General features: G+C 36.8%; 3 protein-coding genes across 3 annotated transcripts; all 3 read right to left on the bottom strand.

The window, feature by feature from the left end:
• Positions 1 to 1,519: 1,519 nt before the first annotated feature.
• Positions 1,520 to 3,272, bottom strand: LOC126797601 (7-deoxyloganetin glucosyltransferase-like). Its single transcript, XM_050524256.1, has 2 exons — positions 2,720 to 3,272; positions 1,520 to 2,460 (listed from the first exon to the last, which is right to left on the bottom strand). The coding sequence occupies exons 1-2, from the start codon at positions 3,252 to 3,254 to the stop codon at positions 1,520 to 1,522; spliced, it is 1,476 nt and encodes a 491-aa protein (XP_050380213.1). The 5' UTR covers positions 3,255 to 3,272.
• Positions 3,273 to 4,549: 1,277 nt separating this feature from the next.
• On the bottom strand, positions 4,550 to 6,319 carry LOC126797793 (7-deoxyloganetin glucosyltransferase-like). Its single transcript, XM_050524513.1, has 2 exons — positions 5,752 to 6,319; positions 4,550 to 5,572 (listed from the first exon to the last, which is right to left on the bottom strand). Exons 1-2 carry the CDS (start codon positions 6,272 to 6,274, stop codon positions 4,632 to 4,634), a joined length of 1,464 nt encoding a protein of 487 aa, XP_050380470.1. The 5' UTR covers positions 6,275 to 6,319; the 3' UTR covers positions 4,550 to 4,631.
• A 6,447-nt stretch (positions 6,320 to 12,766) lies between these two features.
• Positions 12,767 to 14,522, bottom strand: LOC126797839 (7-deoxyloganetin glucosyltransferase-like). The gene is made up of 2 exons (XM_050524567.1): positions 13,994 to 14,522; positions 12,767 to 13,867 (listed from the first exon to the last, which is right to left on the bottom strand). Exons 1-2 carry the CDS (start codon positions 14,520 to 14,522, stop codon positions 12,933 to 12,935), a joined length of 1,464 nt encoding a protein of 487 aa, XP_050380524.1. The 3' UTR covers positions 12,767 to 12,932.
• Between the last annotated feature and the right edge of the window lie 5,602 nt (positions 14,523 to 20,124).

The raw sequence follows: 20,124 nt of genomic DNA, 5'->3' as shown, positions 1-20,124 counted from the left end.
TATACAAACCCGGTAAGCTTTTCGATTCGTATGAGTAAACCAACAGTATAACATACACCGCATACAAAATAAATATGACAGATAACATTTAAAGACACACATACTCATGTGACACTGGGCAACCCATCTGTTACACAATATCATTTAAAAATATGAGTACTCATGAGACCCAGGCAACCCATCTGTTACCCCTTATGGAATACACCGACATGCACTGGGCAAACCATCTGGTTACCCAAAATCATTTAAAACATAGGTACTCATTTGTTACCCCTCATGCAGTACACCGGCAGACACTGGACAGCTTATATGTTACCCAATATCACCCAAAAACATGGGTACTCATGTCTCATGAGACCCAGACAACTCATTTGTTACCCATTATGCAGTACACCGGCAGACAGACTAGAGCTCTAACTTAATCGTAACCGACACTCAGCCAAGGGTTGGTTCCGATTACTGCCAACAACGTCCGAAGATGAGAAAATGTTTTAACAAGACTCTATGTTAAAACCATGTACAATAACAATTCACACATGTTATTGTACTACAACTAAACGACTCTTGCACAACAATATGAATATAGTCATAACATTATAATCTCACATTTGAAATAAAACCAAAAAATTATATAATATAGCAACCCATATATATGTCGATATTTACCATTTCCGTACACATACATAGCCCACTATATTATATAAATGTCACAGTTCACTCTTTTTAATAATTCAAAAATATAAGTCACCGTCAATGGTAGATTTATCATAGTGAGATTTACTCACATTCACCATAGTCCATAATCACTAAAACCTTTTTAAAATCATTTATTAAAATAGCGTTTCACTTACCCATGAACCGTAGACGATCAAGTTCATATAATTTAAACCAAAAAATATTTTTAGAATAATTTTTATAAGCTAGTGATGCAACAACTATGTTAACAACTCAAACTAAATTCAATAATTATAACACTATTTCGATCATGATGATCATTGTGTGGTTTACTCACCTTATTTTCTGCGTGCAACTTCAACGACACCGATAGCGATTTTCTCACTCGTTTCATTGGTCACCTAATAGCATGATAAAGTATTTAGAAAACGATACGTAAAATCTCACCTAATAAAACAATGTTCATGATTTACTGTTCACAAATCACTGTTCATGCGCCGCCCGTTTTCCCTTTGAGTTTTGATTGGTGGAATGCTTGATTCTCTTTGAGTTTATCATTTTCTGCATGTTTGATTACACTCACCTACTCACCAGAATAGGAGCAACTGACCTTAGAGAAAGAAAAAAAGAGCATTTAAAGTAAATAAGAAAATAAATCATACAATGTCTAAATTGGTCATTCTTCAAATAAAAAGCCTAAGCCAATTTTGAGTTACCACCCCGCACTCTGTCACTGCTTTTGTCATTGACAATATTAAAAAAACCAGTTTACCAAACACTCGGCTACTTTACTTTTCAGCTACTTATTTTAAAAAATAAGCAAAAACCAAATTTATACATTCATCTAGCTTTTCTTTTTTTGCAACTGTTTCAGTAAATTGTCCAAGTTTTTGGATGACGAACCGTGTGGAGCTGTGGCTTCTTCCGCAAGTTTCTTCCATTTCATGACCTTGTTTTTCATTTCTTTACCCTTCTCTCTTTCCATTAACTCTATAACAAGCTTCTGCACTTCATCTCTCTTGACATCATTGTTAATCTCCAGGCCTATGCCCCATTCATTGCAACTATAGTAACAATTTGTTTGCTGCTCCGCGAAGAATGGCAAACATAGCATAGGCACTCCTGCACACAAACTCTCAATGCTTGAATTCCAACCGCTATGTGTTAAAAACCCTCCAACTGATGTGTGGTTAAGGACTTGCTCTTGTGGGCACCAGCTTGTTATCAGACCTCTTTCTTTTGTTTCAGCTACGAACTCTACTGGTAAAACTGCTGTTTTTCCCACCACCAAATCAGGTCTTATTACCCACAAGAATGGAAGCTTGGTATTCGCAAGTCCCCAACCAAACTCCACAAGCTGTTGTGGTGTCATGACCACTATGCTTCCAAAGTTCACATAAAGAACTGAGTTTGGTGCCTTATTGTTTAGCCATTCTAGGCACTCCGTTTCTTCTTTCCATAGGCTATATTTAATAGGCTTCAGAGGGTCTTCTGGTATTTGATTGAGAAGTAATTGGAGAGGTCCAATGGCATAAACTGGTGGGAGCATAGATGTAGAGCTTGAGAGAGCATCCAGAACATCCGGCTCCAATGCATCAAATGTGTGTACAACAATTGCTGAAGCTCTATGAAGGTTATTCACTACATCAAGAAGTCCATTGAAAATGAGGTCATTTGGATTTGTAGTTCGAAACTCTGTTGGTAGATCTTTTAAGCGGATGCCTTTCATTCCTGGAATCCAATCTATTAGCTTGTCCAGAAACCCATTCGTCAAATAGCTCTCATCTGTTGGGAGTTGGAACAACAATTTTAGATAGAGCAAATTAATCACACTTGATGTACTAATTAATGGACTTAATTAAAACGCCGATGTTACTCATCGATAATCAAAGCACTCAATCATAGAAATGACTTGTTATTTCCATCTGTAGTTGTTTCTAGAGTGTTTCGTCTGCCTGCACATTTTGATCACTAGAGAGATAATGAAGAGAGCTGTAAATATTACATGCTTCGATGTATAGTCAGCTAAACATCCTTCAATTACCTTTGAGTGGTGCAAGACCTTTTTCAACCAAAGCAGGATATTGTTTATAGCCCATGAAGGCGCATGCTGCAAAAGGAAACAATAGTGCAATAGGGATACCAAGTTCTTCAGCAACTATGGTTGCAAACAGCATGAGACCATCTGAAGCAATGCAAGTCACCGGAGGATTACTAATATTGGGTGAAGTTGCTGCAGTGACATTGTCATTGAGTTTTATGATGAGGTCACGAAATGGAGCTAGGAAATTGTTCATAATGGATTCACAAAGCAAACTCAGGTCTTGTGTGGCATCCTCATCTGAAATAGGAAGACCATCTGGAATGGTGTTGAACTGAAAGTCAGGCAAGCCATCTAAAGAGTGGGATCCTAGAGATTTGAGAAAGCGTTTGTGATTGAACTCTGTGTTGACAAAGGTTATGTGGAAACCTTTATGGTGGAGGATTTTTGCCAACTTAAGCATTGCCTTTATATGGCTTTGAACTGGAATTGGAATACATACAACATGAGGCTTATTAGCTACCTCCTTGGAACTCATTTTCAATAATCTATGTGCCTAGTATATGGGAATGTGATTTCAGTTGCGCAGCTAGAATTTCAGTTTGAGTGTTTGACAATATGTATATGCTGCTCAATCACAATGAGCGCTAAGGCACAATATATGAATTCTGGTAGTGAGCCAGGTTTGTTTGTTACAATGTACTATCTTCACCTAGGTCAAATTATATCTCCATCAAGAATATCAAGACGGCATATAGACGGCATATAGGCGGATAAAATCATCAGGAAATGATCTACCGGGCTAAAGATTCAAAGAATGAGACAAAATGGATGAAGAATCTATGCTATTACTGCAGACACTCATATGACAACAATGTGGCATAAAAACGGCAAAACATCTACAGTATGCATAAGGTCACCAGGTAAGCTCAAAATTTTCATGCATCTTTTATAAGTTTGATCTCATTTGTCCAACTTATGTTTGTCTCTTTTTCTCATTAAGCTGCTCTATGCAGAAGTTTCCATCTAACTTCCGTTGCTATCTTCTTTCCCATATCAGTAGAATTCGAGTCTAATTATTTAGTAGTCTGACTCAGTAACTCAGTTATTGCTTTGAAAATAATAATGATATGAAAATTTCGGGTTTGGATTGGCAGTGTTCTTTAATTTGGTGATAAAAATCATTGTAGGGCATGTTCTCCACAAGGACAGTGTTTGAGTGTTTGCATGAGACACCAACAGAAGTTACATTAAAACCACAATTAGACCGAACACACCGTTATCGGAAAACTAGTTAGACCAACATATATAAAACAATATGAACAAACTAAACATATGCAATCAACATAGAGCCAGTTTAATAGACGTTATATGTAACATAGATCTTGCTTCTTTTCAAAGTAATATTTGATTCACTAAATTATCCCAAATTTGTGGATGAAGAACCCGGTGGAGGGTGGAGGCGTGGAGCGGTTGCTTCTTCTGCAAGTAGCTTCCACTCACTATATTCTTCACATGTTTACCCTGCAAGCAGACTATGTAGTTGTTGGTTGATCCGCCCTGTGTTAAAAGGAAAATTCTAATATACATCAATGTATGGTATACATTCCACATCAGACGGTTGATATTATTTTGTGAGTTGAGTCAGAAAAATAATATTTGTTGTCAACCGTCGGATGTAGGATGTATATCATACATTGATATATATTAGATTAACACATGTTAAAAACCCTTCCACTGCAATATCACTCTCAATAAGTTAATTTTTTTATTACAGAAAAAGAGAACGATACAGTACTGATCAAACTAGTTTATTGAACAATATCATACAGTACCAAACAACATTGTGCTAGCTAGTTTATTGACCTCAGGTGTATCAACTGGCTCTTTCTCATTCTACTACATGATTCACTAATTAGAAAAGCAGATTAGATTGGATTAGTGAAACTAAGTTGGCCAAGTTTTTGGATGAAGAACCATGTGGATCAGTAGCTTCTTCTGCGAGTTTCTTCCACTCCATGGCCTTGTTTCTCATTTCCTTACCCTTCTCTCCTTCCATTACCTCTATAACAAGCTTCTCTATTTCGTCTCTCTTCACATCACTACTCATGATCTCGATGCCAATGCCCCATTTCTTGCAAGCAGTCCAAGTATTTGTTTGTTGGTCCGAGAAGAATGGCCAACAGATTATAGGCACTCCTGCACTCACACTCTCAACGATTGAATTCCAGCCGCTGTGTGTTAGAAACCCTCCAACTGCCGGGTTGTTCAGCACTTGCTCTTGCGGGCACCAACTTGTTATCAGACCTCTTTCTTTGGTTTCTGCCACAAACTCCGGTGGCAACATAGTTGATTCATCAACAACCAAATCGGGTCGAATCACCCAAAAAAAGGGAAGCTTGGTATTTGCAAGTCCCCAAGCAAACTCTATAAGTTGTTTTGATGTCATGACCATTATACTTCCAAAGTTGATATAAACAACTGAATTTGGCGCCTTGGAGTTGAGCCACTGGAGGCACTCAGTTTCTTCTTTCCACAGACTGTATCCAATAGGTTCCAAGGGGTGTTTTGGTATGTGATTTAGGAGTGATTGGAGAGGGCCCATGGAATAAAAACGTGGATGAACTACAGAGGTGAGAGCATCAACAACATCTTGTTCCAACGCATCGAATGTATGAAGAAGAACGGCTTCAGCTTTAGGAAGTGCTTCCATTGCATCAAGGACAAAGTTCCAGACGCTGTCATCAGGATCTGTGACTTGAAAGTTGGTCGGGAGATCCCTTAACCGGACACCTTTCAATCCTGGAATCCAATCTACGACCTTGTCCAAATACCCGTTTGTCAAATAGCTCTCATCTACATGTTTCAGACAAAAACAAACTAATCAATGCACGTAGATGACATGTTATGCACTTACACTCGTAGTCGTAGATTATCATCATGCACACAGCAAAGCATGTTTAATATACTCGTAAAACCAACCATCAAAGAGAATACGAATGCCAATATGCTAGTGATCGATAGTTATTTCTCACCTTTGATCGGTGCTATTCCTTTTTCCATCAAAGTGGGGAAGTGCGCATAGGCCATGATGCTGCTTGCACTCATAGTGAAAAAGAGTGTGACGGGTATTTGATGTTTTTCTGCTGCCTTAACGACATAGGCATTCCAACCATCTGAAACTATGTGAGTCACCCTAGGAGAAATGTCTGACGTACTTGCCAAGTCATTGAGTTTTGTGAGGAGGCCATGAAACGGAGCCAGGAAATTCTTCCTTATCGATCCGCAAAGCAGACCGACGTCTTGCGACGCATCTTCATCCGAAACTAGAAGGCCGTCGGGAATGGTTTCAAACCGGAAATCAGGCAAGCCATCGAGGGAGTTGGGTCCGAGAGATTTAAGAAAGCGTTTGTGGTTAAACTCTGTGTTGACAAAAGTGATATGGCAACCTCGGTGGTGGAGGAGTTTTGCTAGCTTGAGCATGGCCTTTATATGGCTTTGAAATGGGATTGTAACACAAACAACATGAGGCTTTTTGGCTACTTGCTCGGAACCCATCTTAGATGTTTTTGTGTATGTTCATCAAGGGAAAACATGCATGGTTTTGTAGTGATGGTTTGATGGATACGTCTGATCGAGTAGGGTCGAGTCCCTAGTTGCATGTTTTCGGCGTTAATATATAGCTGTCGCAGTGGGGTTTGCTTCTGTTAATATATTTAGCTAAGAAATCTGCAGCAGGTGACCCCAAATCTTGATGATGCTCTAGATATTTCGAATCGACAGTAGTGGAGATATAGAAATACACATCACATGTTTACGTCAGATTAATAAATGTCAACAACATGCAAAACGCTCCCTCCCTCCCCAAAGCGCCATACAACAGCAAACCTGCCATAATCCTCCCGTTCAGTGGTGCTCCGCGCCAATGAGGCTTGTCTCGTCGTCATCGCTATGAGGCTAGATGGATGTTGTTATTTCAGTCCTTTGGTTTTGCAAATCTGTGATGTCCGAGAGTTTGATTGTTTGATTTGATTTTGTTTCGGTTCGCTGCTTTTTTGAGCAGTGCGGTCGTGGGACTCGTTTCGAGCATGACACAAGAGGGTGCTATGTTTCTTGCCGGCGACGGAGGCGTTTGTTTCTTCATCGAGGTAGTGGTGCTGCTCTTGGGGTGCAAGATCTCTCCCTGTGGAATTATTTTGGTGCTCTTCCAGCCTCTTCTTCTCATTCAAGTAGGAAGGCATGCGTCTTGATCTCTGAAATGGGTGGCATCTTCTAGAAGGTCGGGGACGTGGACTAGTGCGTCGGTAGTATTGTGCTCGAAGAAGTGGAGTTTGTGACATGACTGAATCAACTTTTGGGCTTAGGGTTTTGCTTTTTAGTGGGTCTTGTGGACTTTATGTATTATACTAACTCTTAGTTTATTTATTTCTCTAATAATACTCCTCACTTCGGGTGGGTGTAGTGTAACGGGTCTCAACCATGTACTTTTTTTATTTATTTATTGCCTAGTTGGTTAATGCCCATGGGGTGACTTGTCACCCTATGTATGACCATTGTGGTCATCAATAAGCAGCTTGAATCTGCTTTAAGTCAAATAAATTTGTTTTATTATTTCAAAAAAATGTCAACAACATGAAAATATGTAGGGCACTGGATTAAAGACGAAAAATATCAGAAAATAATGTCACGGATTGATGCATAATTTATGTTACCAATAAGAATTAATCTTGATAAAAAAATTCAAGTCATGAGGACTTGCCGCGGTTTCTGCCCCTCCGAGTCTAACATCTCCAGCTTCAAGTGCTTGTCGACATAAATCTGCATGTCTACTTAGCTTGAAACTACCGGATATGTATGTATAATCCCTGTGAATCCTGTGATACAAACTACCACATTACTATAAACCTAATAAGAAATGAGATTATGAGGCCGACTCATCAGATCATACATTCTCCGATCGGAGCAAGAGAGAGCTCGCCGGCTCGAATCAGTAATCAGCCTCTCTTGTTGTGGTCTTTCTCAAGGAAGAAGCTAGATCCATAGCATACTAATAAGGCAATAATACAAGAGCCAAGTTATAAGGAAAATGAACAAACACCGACACTTCCTAACGCAATCAAGTGCAAGTACTATATGTTGATAGCTGGTCGAAAGTTTCATAATGGGCAATAAATATTGGCATCAAAACGTAGGCCACTAGGCCCAGAAAGGCACCAATAATTTCAGAAAAAAGACGAAGCTGAGGCATGCATCAATAATTTGATTCATTTCAGTGGAGAAATGACCAAAATTATATAATTATGTCGGCATCATCAAGCAAGATCCAAGTCCATGGACTTAAACGTGGCTTTTTTCCCCCCATCTTTTTCTTTATTTGTCTTAAGCGTGAAAAGACATTAACGTAGAACTATTTGATCATTAATTTCTAATAACCTGAAGTTGTTGAGAAGTTCTCTTACCTGACATTCATACCATTTAGGAGTGGACACAGGTCAATACGGTTTGGTTTGGTTTTTTTATTTTAAAGATTGTGACCCACAACCCGATCTAACACGTACGGTTTAGTTCAGTTCAGTTCGGTTTTTTTTTTCGATTTTATCCGTATATAAAATATATAATATTAGACATTAATTTCAAATTATAGAATTTAACATAAAAATGAAAAACAAAAGGTCTAATTGATTATACTATGCTCAATTGATCGATTCTAACATCTCCATAATCCATATTTAACTCAAGAAACAAAATTATACTGCATTAAAAACAAAGAGGAATAAAAATGTTTGCACTCCCTATGAATTTAGGTAATTAAATCTCGCTAAGTCCGTCGTGTAGGTTGTTTGATCTGTCTAAACCTTCTTTTACATTTCATGTAAGGCGTTATCGATACTTATTCGTTGAAATATTAATAAAATCATTGATTAGAGAGTTCAACTTTTAGAGTTACGGTACAAAGAGAGGCGACATAAATGGAGATCGAGAGAGGAGAGAAGAGGGAGGAGCAATGTGGACTGTTATTGGGGATGAAGTGAATTTAATTTTAATAGTCAACTAAACTATGATGATTTAGAAAGAGAGAGAGGGCTGTAAGTTTTTTTATTAGAGAGATGAGAGATGCTGCAAGATTGATTAGGTCAATTAGGTTTATGTTGGCTTTAATTTTACTTTTTTTTAATAGAAAAAAAATAAAAATATAGCAAAACAATGACGTTGAACGTTGACTTCGGGTTATTTGGGTCAGTTTAGTTTCTTTCAGTTTTTTAGGGACTAAACCCAAAACTCAACCCAAACATAATCGGTTCGGTTTGTTTTTTTTATTTTCAATTCGATTTTTTTCAATTTTCGATTTTTTTTTCAGATTCGATTTGAATTCAGATATGATTTTTTTTTTAGTTTTTGGATTTTCGTGTCCACCCCTAAAACCATTGACATTTGGCTCATTCTAAACTACCGGCGCCAATATGATCTCTAGCTAGTCGAGGTTTGAACATCAGATGCCATTATGATATTTTCATAATGTGGGATACAAAAGCTTAAAGGGCACAAACGTCTTGTATGACATGGCTAGCCCTGGCATTTCAGGGTTCTAAGCGAAAAAATATATTTTCGGGGTCTCGATGCCTAAATAAGTAAATATCTTTCCTTTTATAAGAACGCAAATCTAGCAAACTTTTTCAATTGCAACAAAGCTGTTAAGATATAAATGACATTGGGAAATAATACATAAATTGTAGGTGTATAAGAATATGTAATACTTTATTGTTTTTAGTTTTTTATGTGAACCACGTATCACTTTATCAACACAAATATTTTATAGAATTTATATGCACCCATCAAGTTATATATAGAAATGTATTCAAATTGAAGTGCAAAATAAAAACAAAAAAAGGAGAAGAACTTGCGAAGAATCGTATGGTGTTCTGTTTTCCATTGAGAACTTGCTTAACATATTTACGAGAATGAAAGCATATGATGTAACATGTTTTTTTTTACGATTGATTACGGTGTACGTACTATTCAAAATCTTGGCTCAAGAAACAAGATAAAGTTCGTATGGCTTTGAGATTCAACTGGCATAAGTTTCTGAAGATGACAACCTTGATTTCTTTGAAAGTGAAATGGAAGACACCTACATTGTTGTGTTTATCGTTTCATAATGACTAGGTAAGAACTTAGAATCATGAGGTAAAATTGAAAATTGTGCAACCATTGAATATTATTCCTCTTGTTATAATATATCATTATATCTCTTGTGCGTACATTTTGAAATTTTTTATTAAAAATAGAAGGGTGTAAATTATTTACTTCTTATTGGCTACTATGAAGCCTTATTCTACCAGCTACATTAATTGAAATTATTCGACAATTTCTAAATCCATTGGTCACCTAATGGCCTCTTGCCCTATATCTACATCCACCACATTCTTATTTCGACATAACTCAATTAAGAAATTTACATGTTTCATGACTAATCAAACAATAACTTCAACACCATAATACATATAATTCAACACAGTTCACAAATAGACATGTTTCACTTAAAAATAGGGAGATATTTCGAAATAGATATAAAACATGTTTTTTTTTACCATTTTAAAAGCACATAAAAATATTTAAAACACATTACAGAAACCTCACCTCGAGAATACAAATCGACACCCAAATCGTAAACCGAACGTCCTAGAACAAGCCTTCTAGAAACTACCGTTTGCTCTAACCCAAACCTCTAAGATAGAAAGCGAACGCCGATAAAATATGTAGCCACTCGCGGATTGGAAATCAGAATTACGGATTAAAAGTTATGATTTACCGAAGTTTCGTCACAAAACTAATAAAATTAATGGAACAATGTTTCAAGAGAGAGAAGAAGACGGTGACTGAAAATGAGGTGAATTGCCAAGTGTCACTCAACCATTGGTTGATTTGGTAACACATGTCATCTTCTGATTGTTCACTTCTTTCTTAAACCACCATGCTACACATGTCACTTTTTAGTTAGTTGGGGCTCACGTAGGATCCGATCAAGGACCTACCAGTTTAGGTAAATATCTAATGTGCTCTCCAGCTCGGGAAGTTATTTTTGAAGAAGACACATGGTTTCAGAAAATCGTACGATTTTCCCTATCTAAATTCTAAATTAAATAAAGTAGGTGAAGAGCCCGACTCAGTCTTGCCCCACACGGCTGAAACACTAGGTCACTAAGAAATCTCTTCACCAATCAGATGTTGACACGTCGTCATATGATATAACTTACGACAACATCTCTAAAAATCGTTAAAAATAATTCGAAACTCCAAAAAAATCACCAAAAAATACGGCGAACTTGTGGTGACCTCTACTTTCCATTTCTCAAAAGAAAAATAAAATTTGACCCTTCAAAAATCGAGATATTACAGCTACGCCAGGGTGTTCTGTGCTCCTGCTCTCGATAACACCTCAATCCGAATCGTCACCAACATTGACCTCAACCATGGCGATATTGCTGGGTACTTGCTGGAGGAGCTTGGGCTGCTCACAAATCTCGCCATAGTTCCATATCACATATCTCGCCAAGGCGAGGTTGTGCTTCACCTCCCGGAGCTCAAGTTCTTGGATTTGAAGCTTAATGAGTTCAAGAGGACTCTGCCCAAGGAGTTGTTTGACAAGGACTTGGATGCTATTTTTATCAACCACAATCACTTCCGTTTCGATCTGTCGGATTTTTTCAGGAACTTGACGGTTTTCTGTTATTGTTCTGGCCAACAACAAGTTCCATGGCTGTATTCCGGTTAGCTTGGGCAAAATGTCGAACTTGAATGAGGTTATTATGATGAACAATGGTTTAGGTCGTGCTTGTAGGAGGAGATTGGGATGCTGAAGAACTTTACGAGGTGTTTGACATTAGCTACAATCAATTCTTGGGGCCGTTAGTCTGAGACTACACCAAACATAGGTAAGGAATTACTGTATCCTAATATGAGGCAGCACAGTCCGGGAGCAAGCATAGACTTAGTCCAGAATTAGAACGTGCCCGTAATGTGCATCCAGTGGCATACCGTTCTTCTTGACATCTTTTTTGTGCATAAACTTGAGGCACCAAACAAACTACACAAATTTGAAATGTAAGTAAGTGATCGATGATAATCAAGTATTGTAAAATGGAAAAACATACAGATTAGATTACTTACTTGAGAACAGAAGAACAATGGTAAAAATATTGAACATGGAAAACTTAGACATTTCTAGCACAACACAATAATCTCTCTGAGCTTATAAAATGTAGGCGGGAATAGAATGGAGAACTACAAAATTAGCATAAATAAATATATATATATATATATATATATATATAGTCCAAGCAGGTAATTAATTAGGAAAATATATTAATGTGCGCATATATAGTTTCAATTCAAATGTAATAAGTAAATTCAAATGTAAAAATATACTATTTGTTCTGGGAGATTTACAATTCTACCCTTTTGTGTCTTAGTCTTATTAGGTTTTCTGTTAGATATAGATTCGCATCTCTGTAATAGATTAAGACTCTGAATCCTACGAGATTGTGGTTTTGTAATGCATATATATATGTCTACATATCATTCAATAAAGATACAGTTATTTCATCTTGCATCACTATTTACTTTATTGATCTTGAATAGTCACCAAGTAAGTTACTAAGAATGTAATATATGCACATTATCAATCTTCGTTATTCACTATATTTTGAAGGGCAATTATGTTTATATGTTTTATGTTATTTTATTTTAGTAGCTTTTAATCGTTTACTATTTTCAATAAGAAGACAAGTGCATTAAACTTGGTTTTCACCGCTTTCCTCCATATCATGTAGATGTTGAGAACTCCAACAGTGACACCATCGACCAGGAACCTGATCGAGGCAGGTGTTGGCAACACTATGATTCAATTTTACCATCTTATTCTTCTTCTTTGCAAGTGTTGGCAACACTATGATTCAATTTTTATGCAACAAGACATCATCATCAGATCACTACTTTTTAAAGCAATGCAAGTAACTGAAGGAATAACAATATGTCAATGTTGATAGAAATTACTGCTAAGACATTATTGATCCACACCACCAAACAACAGAAAAAACTACCGGCACAAACAAAAACCAAAGGCCTGGACTGTATCTGCATTCTTCATTACATCTTTTGGAGTTAAAAAATAACAGAAACAGAGAAAATAAGAACATTCACATGCCATTGATATGATCTAGATTTTTCTTAGTAGCACATGATTCACTAAATTGTCCAAGTTTGTGGATGAAGAACCATGCAGCGCAGTTGCTTCTTCTGCAAGTTTCTTCCATTTCATGGCATTATCTTTCATTTTCTGACCCTTCTCTCCTTCCATTAGCTCTCTAACAAGCTTTTCAACTTCTTCTCTCTTGACATCGTTACTGATCTCCATACCAATATCCCACTCATTACAAGCAAACCAACAATTTGTCTGCTGATCTGAAAAGAATGGCCAACACAGCATAGGCACACCTGCACACAAACTCTCAATGGTTGAATTCCAACCGCTGTGTGTTAAAAACCCTCCAATGGATGGGTGGTTAAGCACTTGCTCTTGTGGACACCAACTTGCTATAAGGCCTCTTTCTTTAGTTTCAGCTACAAACTCTGGTGGCAAAATCGCAGATTCACCAATAACCAAATCGGGTCTGAGTACCCAAAGAAAGGGAAGCTTGGTATTTGCAAGTCCCCAAGCAAACTCCACAAGTTGCTGTGGTGTGATGAACGTTAAACTTCCGTAATTCACATAAATGACTGAATTTGGTGTCTTAAAGTCAAGCCAATGGAGACACTCGGTTTCTTCTTTCCAGAGACTGTATCCCATAGACTTTAAAGGGTGTTCTGGTATCTTATCAAGGAGTAACTGATGAGGGCCTATGGCATAAACATGTACTGGAAACATAGTTGAGAAAGCTTCTAAAATTTGTGGCTCCAATGCATCAAATGTATGAACAACAACTGCAGAAGCTTTCGGAATTCCTTTGATTCCTTCCAAGCAGAAGTTCCAGGCACTGTTCTCAGGATCTGTGACTCGGAAATTGGTAGGGAGATCCTTCAAACGAATATATTTCATTCCAGGAATCCAATCTACTGCCATGTCCAAATATCCATTTGTCAAACAGCTATCATCTGCAATATAAGCTCTATAAGTTACAATAAGTGAAAGAAAATTAAAACAACTTCATATGGATTAAAACGTTGAAATAATATGAAAATGTAGAATTGTAATGCATCTGTGATTCTTTGATGGATAACCTTTCAGTGGTGCAAGTCCTTTTTCCACCAAAGTTGGGAATTGTGCAAATCCCATCAAGCTACACGCAGCAATAGTAAACAAGAGAGTGACAGGGATGCCATTTTCTTCAGCAGCAGCTAAAGTGAATGGCATCCAACCATCAGAAACTATGTGAGTCACAGGAGGATTACTATGCTTTGTTGAACTACTTGCATTGTCATTGAGCTTAGTGAGGAGGTTCCGAAATGGCGCCAAGAAATTTGTCCTGACTGAATCGCAAAGCTCAACCACATCTTGGGGTGTATCTTCATCCGAACTAGGAAGGCCATCTGGAATAGTTTCAAACCAAAAATCAGGCAAGCCATCCAGAGAGTTGGGCCCTAAAGATTTAAGAAATCGCCTGTGATTGAACTCTGTGTTGACAAAGGTTATATGAAAACCTCTATGGTGGAGGAGTTTTGCAAATTTAAGCATTGCCTTAATGTGACTTTGAACTGGAATTGGAACACATACAATATGAGGCCTACCAGGTACTTCCTTGTAACTCATCTTAGCTTTTGTGAATCTCGTGTATTAGTGTGTATGTGTTCAAAGGCGTACGAATGCAAGGTTTTATAGTTCTGTGATTTCTATCTTGATTCGTCTTGGCAAAATTAGTTGTATACAATGTGTAGGGGCACAAACAATAAAATTAGCAGATATCGGGCTGTCATGCTGTTTTCTTCATAATTCACATAGGTAAGACAATTAACTCTTGAAGAAAATCATGCTGGTTAAATTGACAAGGGGAAGAAGAAGCCAGAATAGCAAGGAAAATCACACAAGAACATGTTAACAAATATTTTTTCCAGATGGTAAGATGACAATGAGACCAGACGCCCGATAGCTGACAAGATCAGAATATGTGAGTTTTTGTTCTTAACATGTTTGGTATATTGGAAATTAAAGGACTATCCCTTGACCATATCAAACTTCTAATTCATTTGTCCATGTTTGCTTAGCACTGGCGTAGCTCCAACGAATATGTAGATAGCATTTTCAATATTAGGTCCAAGAAACCATTTGTTAACCAGCTCTCATCTACATCCAAAGTACACAAGTTATCTTGGTACAAAATTTGACAACCAAAAAAGACTGATAACCAGCTAATATTAGGTCCAAGAAACCATTTGTTAACCAGCTCTCATCTTCCATCATTTCTATTAATTATTTCATTTCTAGCTAATATACTGCTTGATTCTTAGCTAGCTATATAGTATATATCAATACCTTTGAGTAGTGCAAGTCCTTTTTGGACCAGTATGGGAAATTGCTTATATCCCATAATGCTACTAGCAGAAAAAGAAAAGAGCTTAAGAGCACAGTAGGGATGCCAGTTTCTTGCGCAGCTGTGACCTGTGTGTGTGAAAATCATGAAACCATCCGAGACGCCACAAGTCACCGGAGGACTGTTGGTGGTCTTATTGAGTCTTGTAATGAGGTCAAGAAAATTAAGCAGCCAATAACTTGTTTCTGATGGACTCACCAAGCAATATGTGGCCTTGGGTGTTATCTTCATCTGAGTTTTGAAGACCATCTGGAATGGTTTCAAAGCGAAATCAGGGGAGCCATCGAGATAGTCAGATCCTAGAAAATTCAAGAAGCGCTTATGTTGAACTCTGTGTTACGTTGACGAAGGTGATGTGAAAACCTTTATGATGCAGGAGTCTTGAAAATTTGAGCATTGCCTTGATATATATGGCTTCGAACTGGGGGTGGTATACAAACAACATGAGGCTTACAAGGATCAGATCGATGTGGAACCTCCCATCGTAGATTAGTCCTCTCTGTTTTAGTTTCTGATCATTATGTGTTTAAGAGTCCCACATATGCAGTGGTCTATACCAAAAGAACTGAACAAGAGTTAAAAACAACTTTAGAAATTTTGTTAATGACGTACACGAGTCTTGGCTGAATTGAATGCATGTTTATGTTTATATTTTACATAATAGTGCGGCTATTGTCACCCATTATCTATTTTGTACGACCTCTCTACTCATTTAACCTCACATTTTAAATTTAACATTATATTTTCTTATTTCACCTACTTATTTTTCCAAAACTGTCATTAAATAACATATCGAATTGAAAAATATAATTTTTAGAGACAATCTTTCAATCAATTTATAATAATATAAAAGAAATGATACAGTTTCCAAATAGAAACATAATCTGATTCATATATTTATTTCTTAATTATATATTTATTTTTAATTTATTCTAAAAACAATTAAGTATTTATCTAATATAAATGCCAAAAAAATCATAGATTATCAACTTTGTGCAATGAAAAAAAATTGATTTTGGTGTCAGAATTTTTATTTGTGATGTTCACCAGGTATTATAAAGATGTTATTAAGTTAACAATATGATTTATGATTTGAATAACGAATATCATATGAATATTGAACAGAAAAGATGAAAAATTTCAATGAATAAGAGATAAATATTTTTAGATGTGGAAAGATTAATATTTCATGACAAATTAAGTATTTTTTGTATACATATAATTAATTAATTATGTATTAAAAAAAATTGTGTACTTAATAGTCTTTGCACTTGGATAATATAGTCTTTTAGTAATTAAAATTTTTGTGGGGTGAACAAATAAGTTAGTGAGGTGGCAATAACCGCACAATTTACTAAGTGACTAGATTTCGATCGCCATAAGAGACTAGGTGTAAAAGAACAGACTTACTCGATGCGGAAAGAGACATATGGGTGGTTTGAGCTAACCAATGAGTTGGGATCGTTTTTGTCCTGGATCATAATGAGTATTGTCACAAAAATATATGCTTTACTAGTAGTGCAATGTGGGCAAGTAATCACCTGTCACCAATGACAAATTGTATTACTAGCAATTTTGTCCCGGATGTCTATGCTTGGAGTAAGAAACATGCAAAAAAAAAAAATTTAGAATGTAACATACACAAATTTCTGTGTGCATTTTTGTTGTTGTTGAGGAAAATAGATATATTCCATCAGGCAATTCGCATATACGGCCGAAGTCTACAATTACCGGTAGTTATGCAGGAGGCTAGTTCGAATACAAAACCATGTGCCACGTCCAGCGGGAGAGTAAACTCTTATTCAAGCTTAAACTAGACCGATCCAAATAGAGCACACAAATGCGCTACCTAAGGATAAGCGATACAGGATCAGGACCCACTACACACCCTCGAAAGGGGTATTATTGAAAATAAAAACAATACAAAATAAAATAAATCATAAAAATGCCTATCTTATTTTACTTTCTGCGTGCATCTAACAGAAATTTCTATCATACACAAATTTCTGTGTGCATTTCTTATTTTCTTTCACGTAGTACAGTTATGAATTTGAGTTTGTACTCAAGACTCTGTTGCCGTTGACCCCTTTAAGGATATTCGTTTGGGCATTGTTTTCATTGTTGAGTACACAATTTCTTCATTACAGGGTTAGTAGTGAAATATTTGATTAAATCGTATGTTGTAGATCGATCAAGTGAATTGAGTAGACAGTGGAGTGGTGACAGCTGAACCTTTTTTTGTATTTTTTCTATTATACCTTGACTGATGATTTTTTTTGCAGTATTTCAGAGACTACCTAGATGATCAGTTGTCGAGATAGCCGGAAATAGTAATATGAGTTCTCTATCACTCTATGTGGTAAATATTACCTGAGATAAGACATGCATCTATTACTCGGTACGTGCCTCAGCTAGAAACAACGTAGCTAGCTAGACATGCACAGATGATCGATAACGTTAACCAGAAATATAGATAGCACTTCAATTTAGGTCGGATTCACGTTTGGCTATACCCTTTTCCATACTGAACCTAATTTTGCTCTAAACTTCTCAGTTCACTATAATCTAGTATCTAGCCATATAAACTTTAGGACAGGCCAAATTAAGCAAGAGTTAGCATCTACTATTTCTAGGCTAAGCATCTGCCATGCACGCACTATATAAGCTAATGAACATGGCATGTGCATATATAAATCCTCTTCGCTAATCTGTGGTTATAGTTTTGCTCAGGGATTGATCGTATCCAATACGGGATCCAATTCTGATATCTCTTTGCATTATGAAACCAGAAAAGAAGACTCAGATGGAGCAAAACCCTTAAACACGTACACAATCTCAGTTAATGATTCCAACTCACTTTTCCACATGAAAATTTGATACATAGATCATCTGCACCTATAAATTAGATTTGCTCAAGCAAATAGTGAGGTCAGAAGCAAAATACTTAAGCAAAATTGATTTTTACACATACTCATTCATAATTTGTTTAAGCAATTCAATTTTGTCTTGTTTTGAAATGATTAAAAAAATTTACCGGATATATTTACAACCAATAATAATGTGTCACGTGTCGTTATCGACTCGAACTTATACAAAATTTCTGATAGATTTTTTACTAATAGAGAATTGTTACGTGTCATTGTCAACAAAATAATTGGACCATATTTTCGGTGAGATTTTCGACCAATTGGCTATAAAATTATCTAATATCATTCATTATATACTCACACCATTATGAAGAATCCGAGTAGATAACCCATCTTTTATCTAAACACTTAGCAACATTTCATTGTTCATCTGCACCAATGAATCCTTTCAGCTTTCATATTTTTTTCAGGCAGAGACAACATCAACAAGAAGAGAATGACCATATGGAGCAATTATTCGTCAATTAAGTGGTCATGGCGGAAGGAGAACACGATGATGAACCAATACAACCAAGCGGTTCACGTCGCAATAAAAAACCAAATAAGGAGCGTCTGAGGATATTTAGGGGCTGCAATCTCATGGAAGATTACTTCGTCGAACGTCCAATTTTCGACACGCAAGATTTTCGCCGGAGGCACAGGATGAGCAGAGACTTATTCAACATTATTATGACGGACCTCTGTAACCACAACCAATATTGGCACCACAGAGAAGACGCCACTGGTTTGCAATAGCTACTTTCCCAACAAAAGATGTCTGGGGCTTTACGAATGGTGGCGTACGGGTCAGCCGTGGATCAATGTAAAAAAATTACAATGATGGGGGAATCAACTAACCTTCATTGTATGAAGGAGTTTTGCAGGCAAGTGGTTCACCTCTATGGTCTAAGATACATCTGCAGTCCAACACCGGAAGACCTCACACGACTACTAGCTAGGCGAACGCCAAGGCTTTCCAAGTATGACTGTAAGCATTGACTGCATGCACTGGGAGTGGAAGAACTGTCCAATCGCCTATCAAGGGGTATACTCGGGGGGAAAGGGTCGCCTAACGATCATCCTAGAAGCAGTTGCCTCGTATGATACGTGGATATGGCATAGTTTATTTGGGTGTCCTGAAGCTAAAAATGACACTAACGTGTTCCACCTATCAAATGTGTTCTCAGAGATCCTTGTTGGAAGAGGCTCAACTGCCATCTATGAAGTCCATGGACAGAGGTACTCGATAACTTATTATCTGGCTGACGGAATATATCCAAGGTACTCTACATTTGTCAAAACAATTCATAATCCCTAGACGCCGCAAGATACGCTTTTCACAAAGAAACATAAGGCATATCAGAAAGATGTGGAGAGTGCTTTTGGCATCTTGCAATCTTGATGGGAAATTATATGTCATAGTTGTACAATACACCAAAAATCGGTAATAACTACCATCATGTTAGATTGTATTATTTTGCATAACATGATTGTTGAGAAAGAGTACGTGGAGGATGAGGAAGAAGAAGACTTGTAAAACTCATCAAGGGCTTTCCGGGTTTATGATGGACCAGTGGATGTACAAGGGAATTAAATTTTTTTTGAACCAATCAATAGAGATGGAGTCAATATACAACAGTTTCACGACTGTGTTGCCGATCTCGAATCCGTTTACATCCATAGAGAGCTCTAGAGAGACTTGGAGAAACACATTTGGAGGATGGAAAATGGTGAAATACTCTAAATATGTTTTATTATGTATTTTTATTATGTTTGTATTTAATTATTAAGTTTGTGTGTAATTTAAGTATGTGTTTTAAATTTTTGTGTATTTTATTTTCATCTTAATAAATAAATTGCATTTTTATTTCTCAAAAATTTAAATTATATAAAACTATGTAAACTTACTTCATCCATT

This window comes from Argentina anserina, chromosome 6, assembly GCF_933775445.1.
Source record: "Argentina anserina chromosome 6, drPotAnse1.1, whole genome shotgun sequence".
Taxonomy (NCBI): domain Eukaryota; kingdom Viridiplantae; phylum Streptophyta; class Magnoliopsida; order Rosales; family Rosaceae; genus Argentina; species Argentina anserina.
Note: the sequence above shows the minus strand (reverse complement) of the source record. Positions and strands in the feature narration are given on the sequence as shown.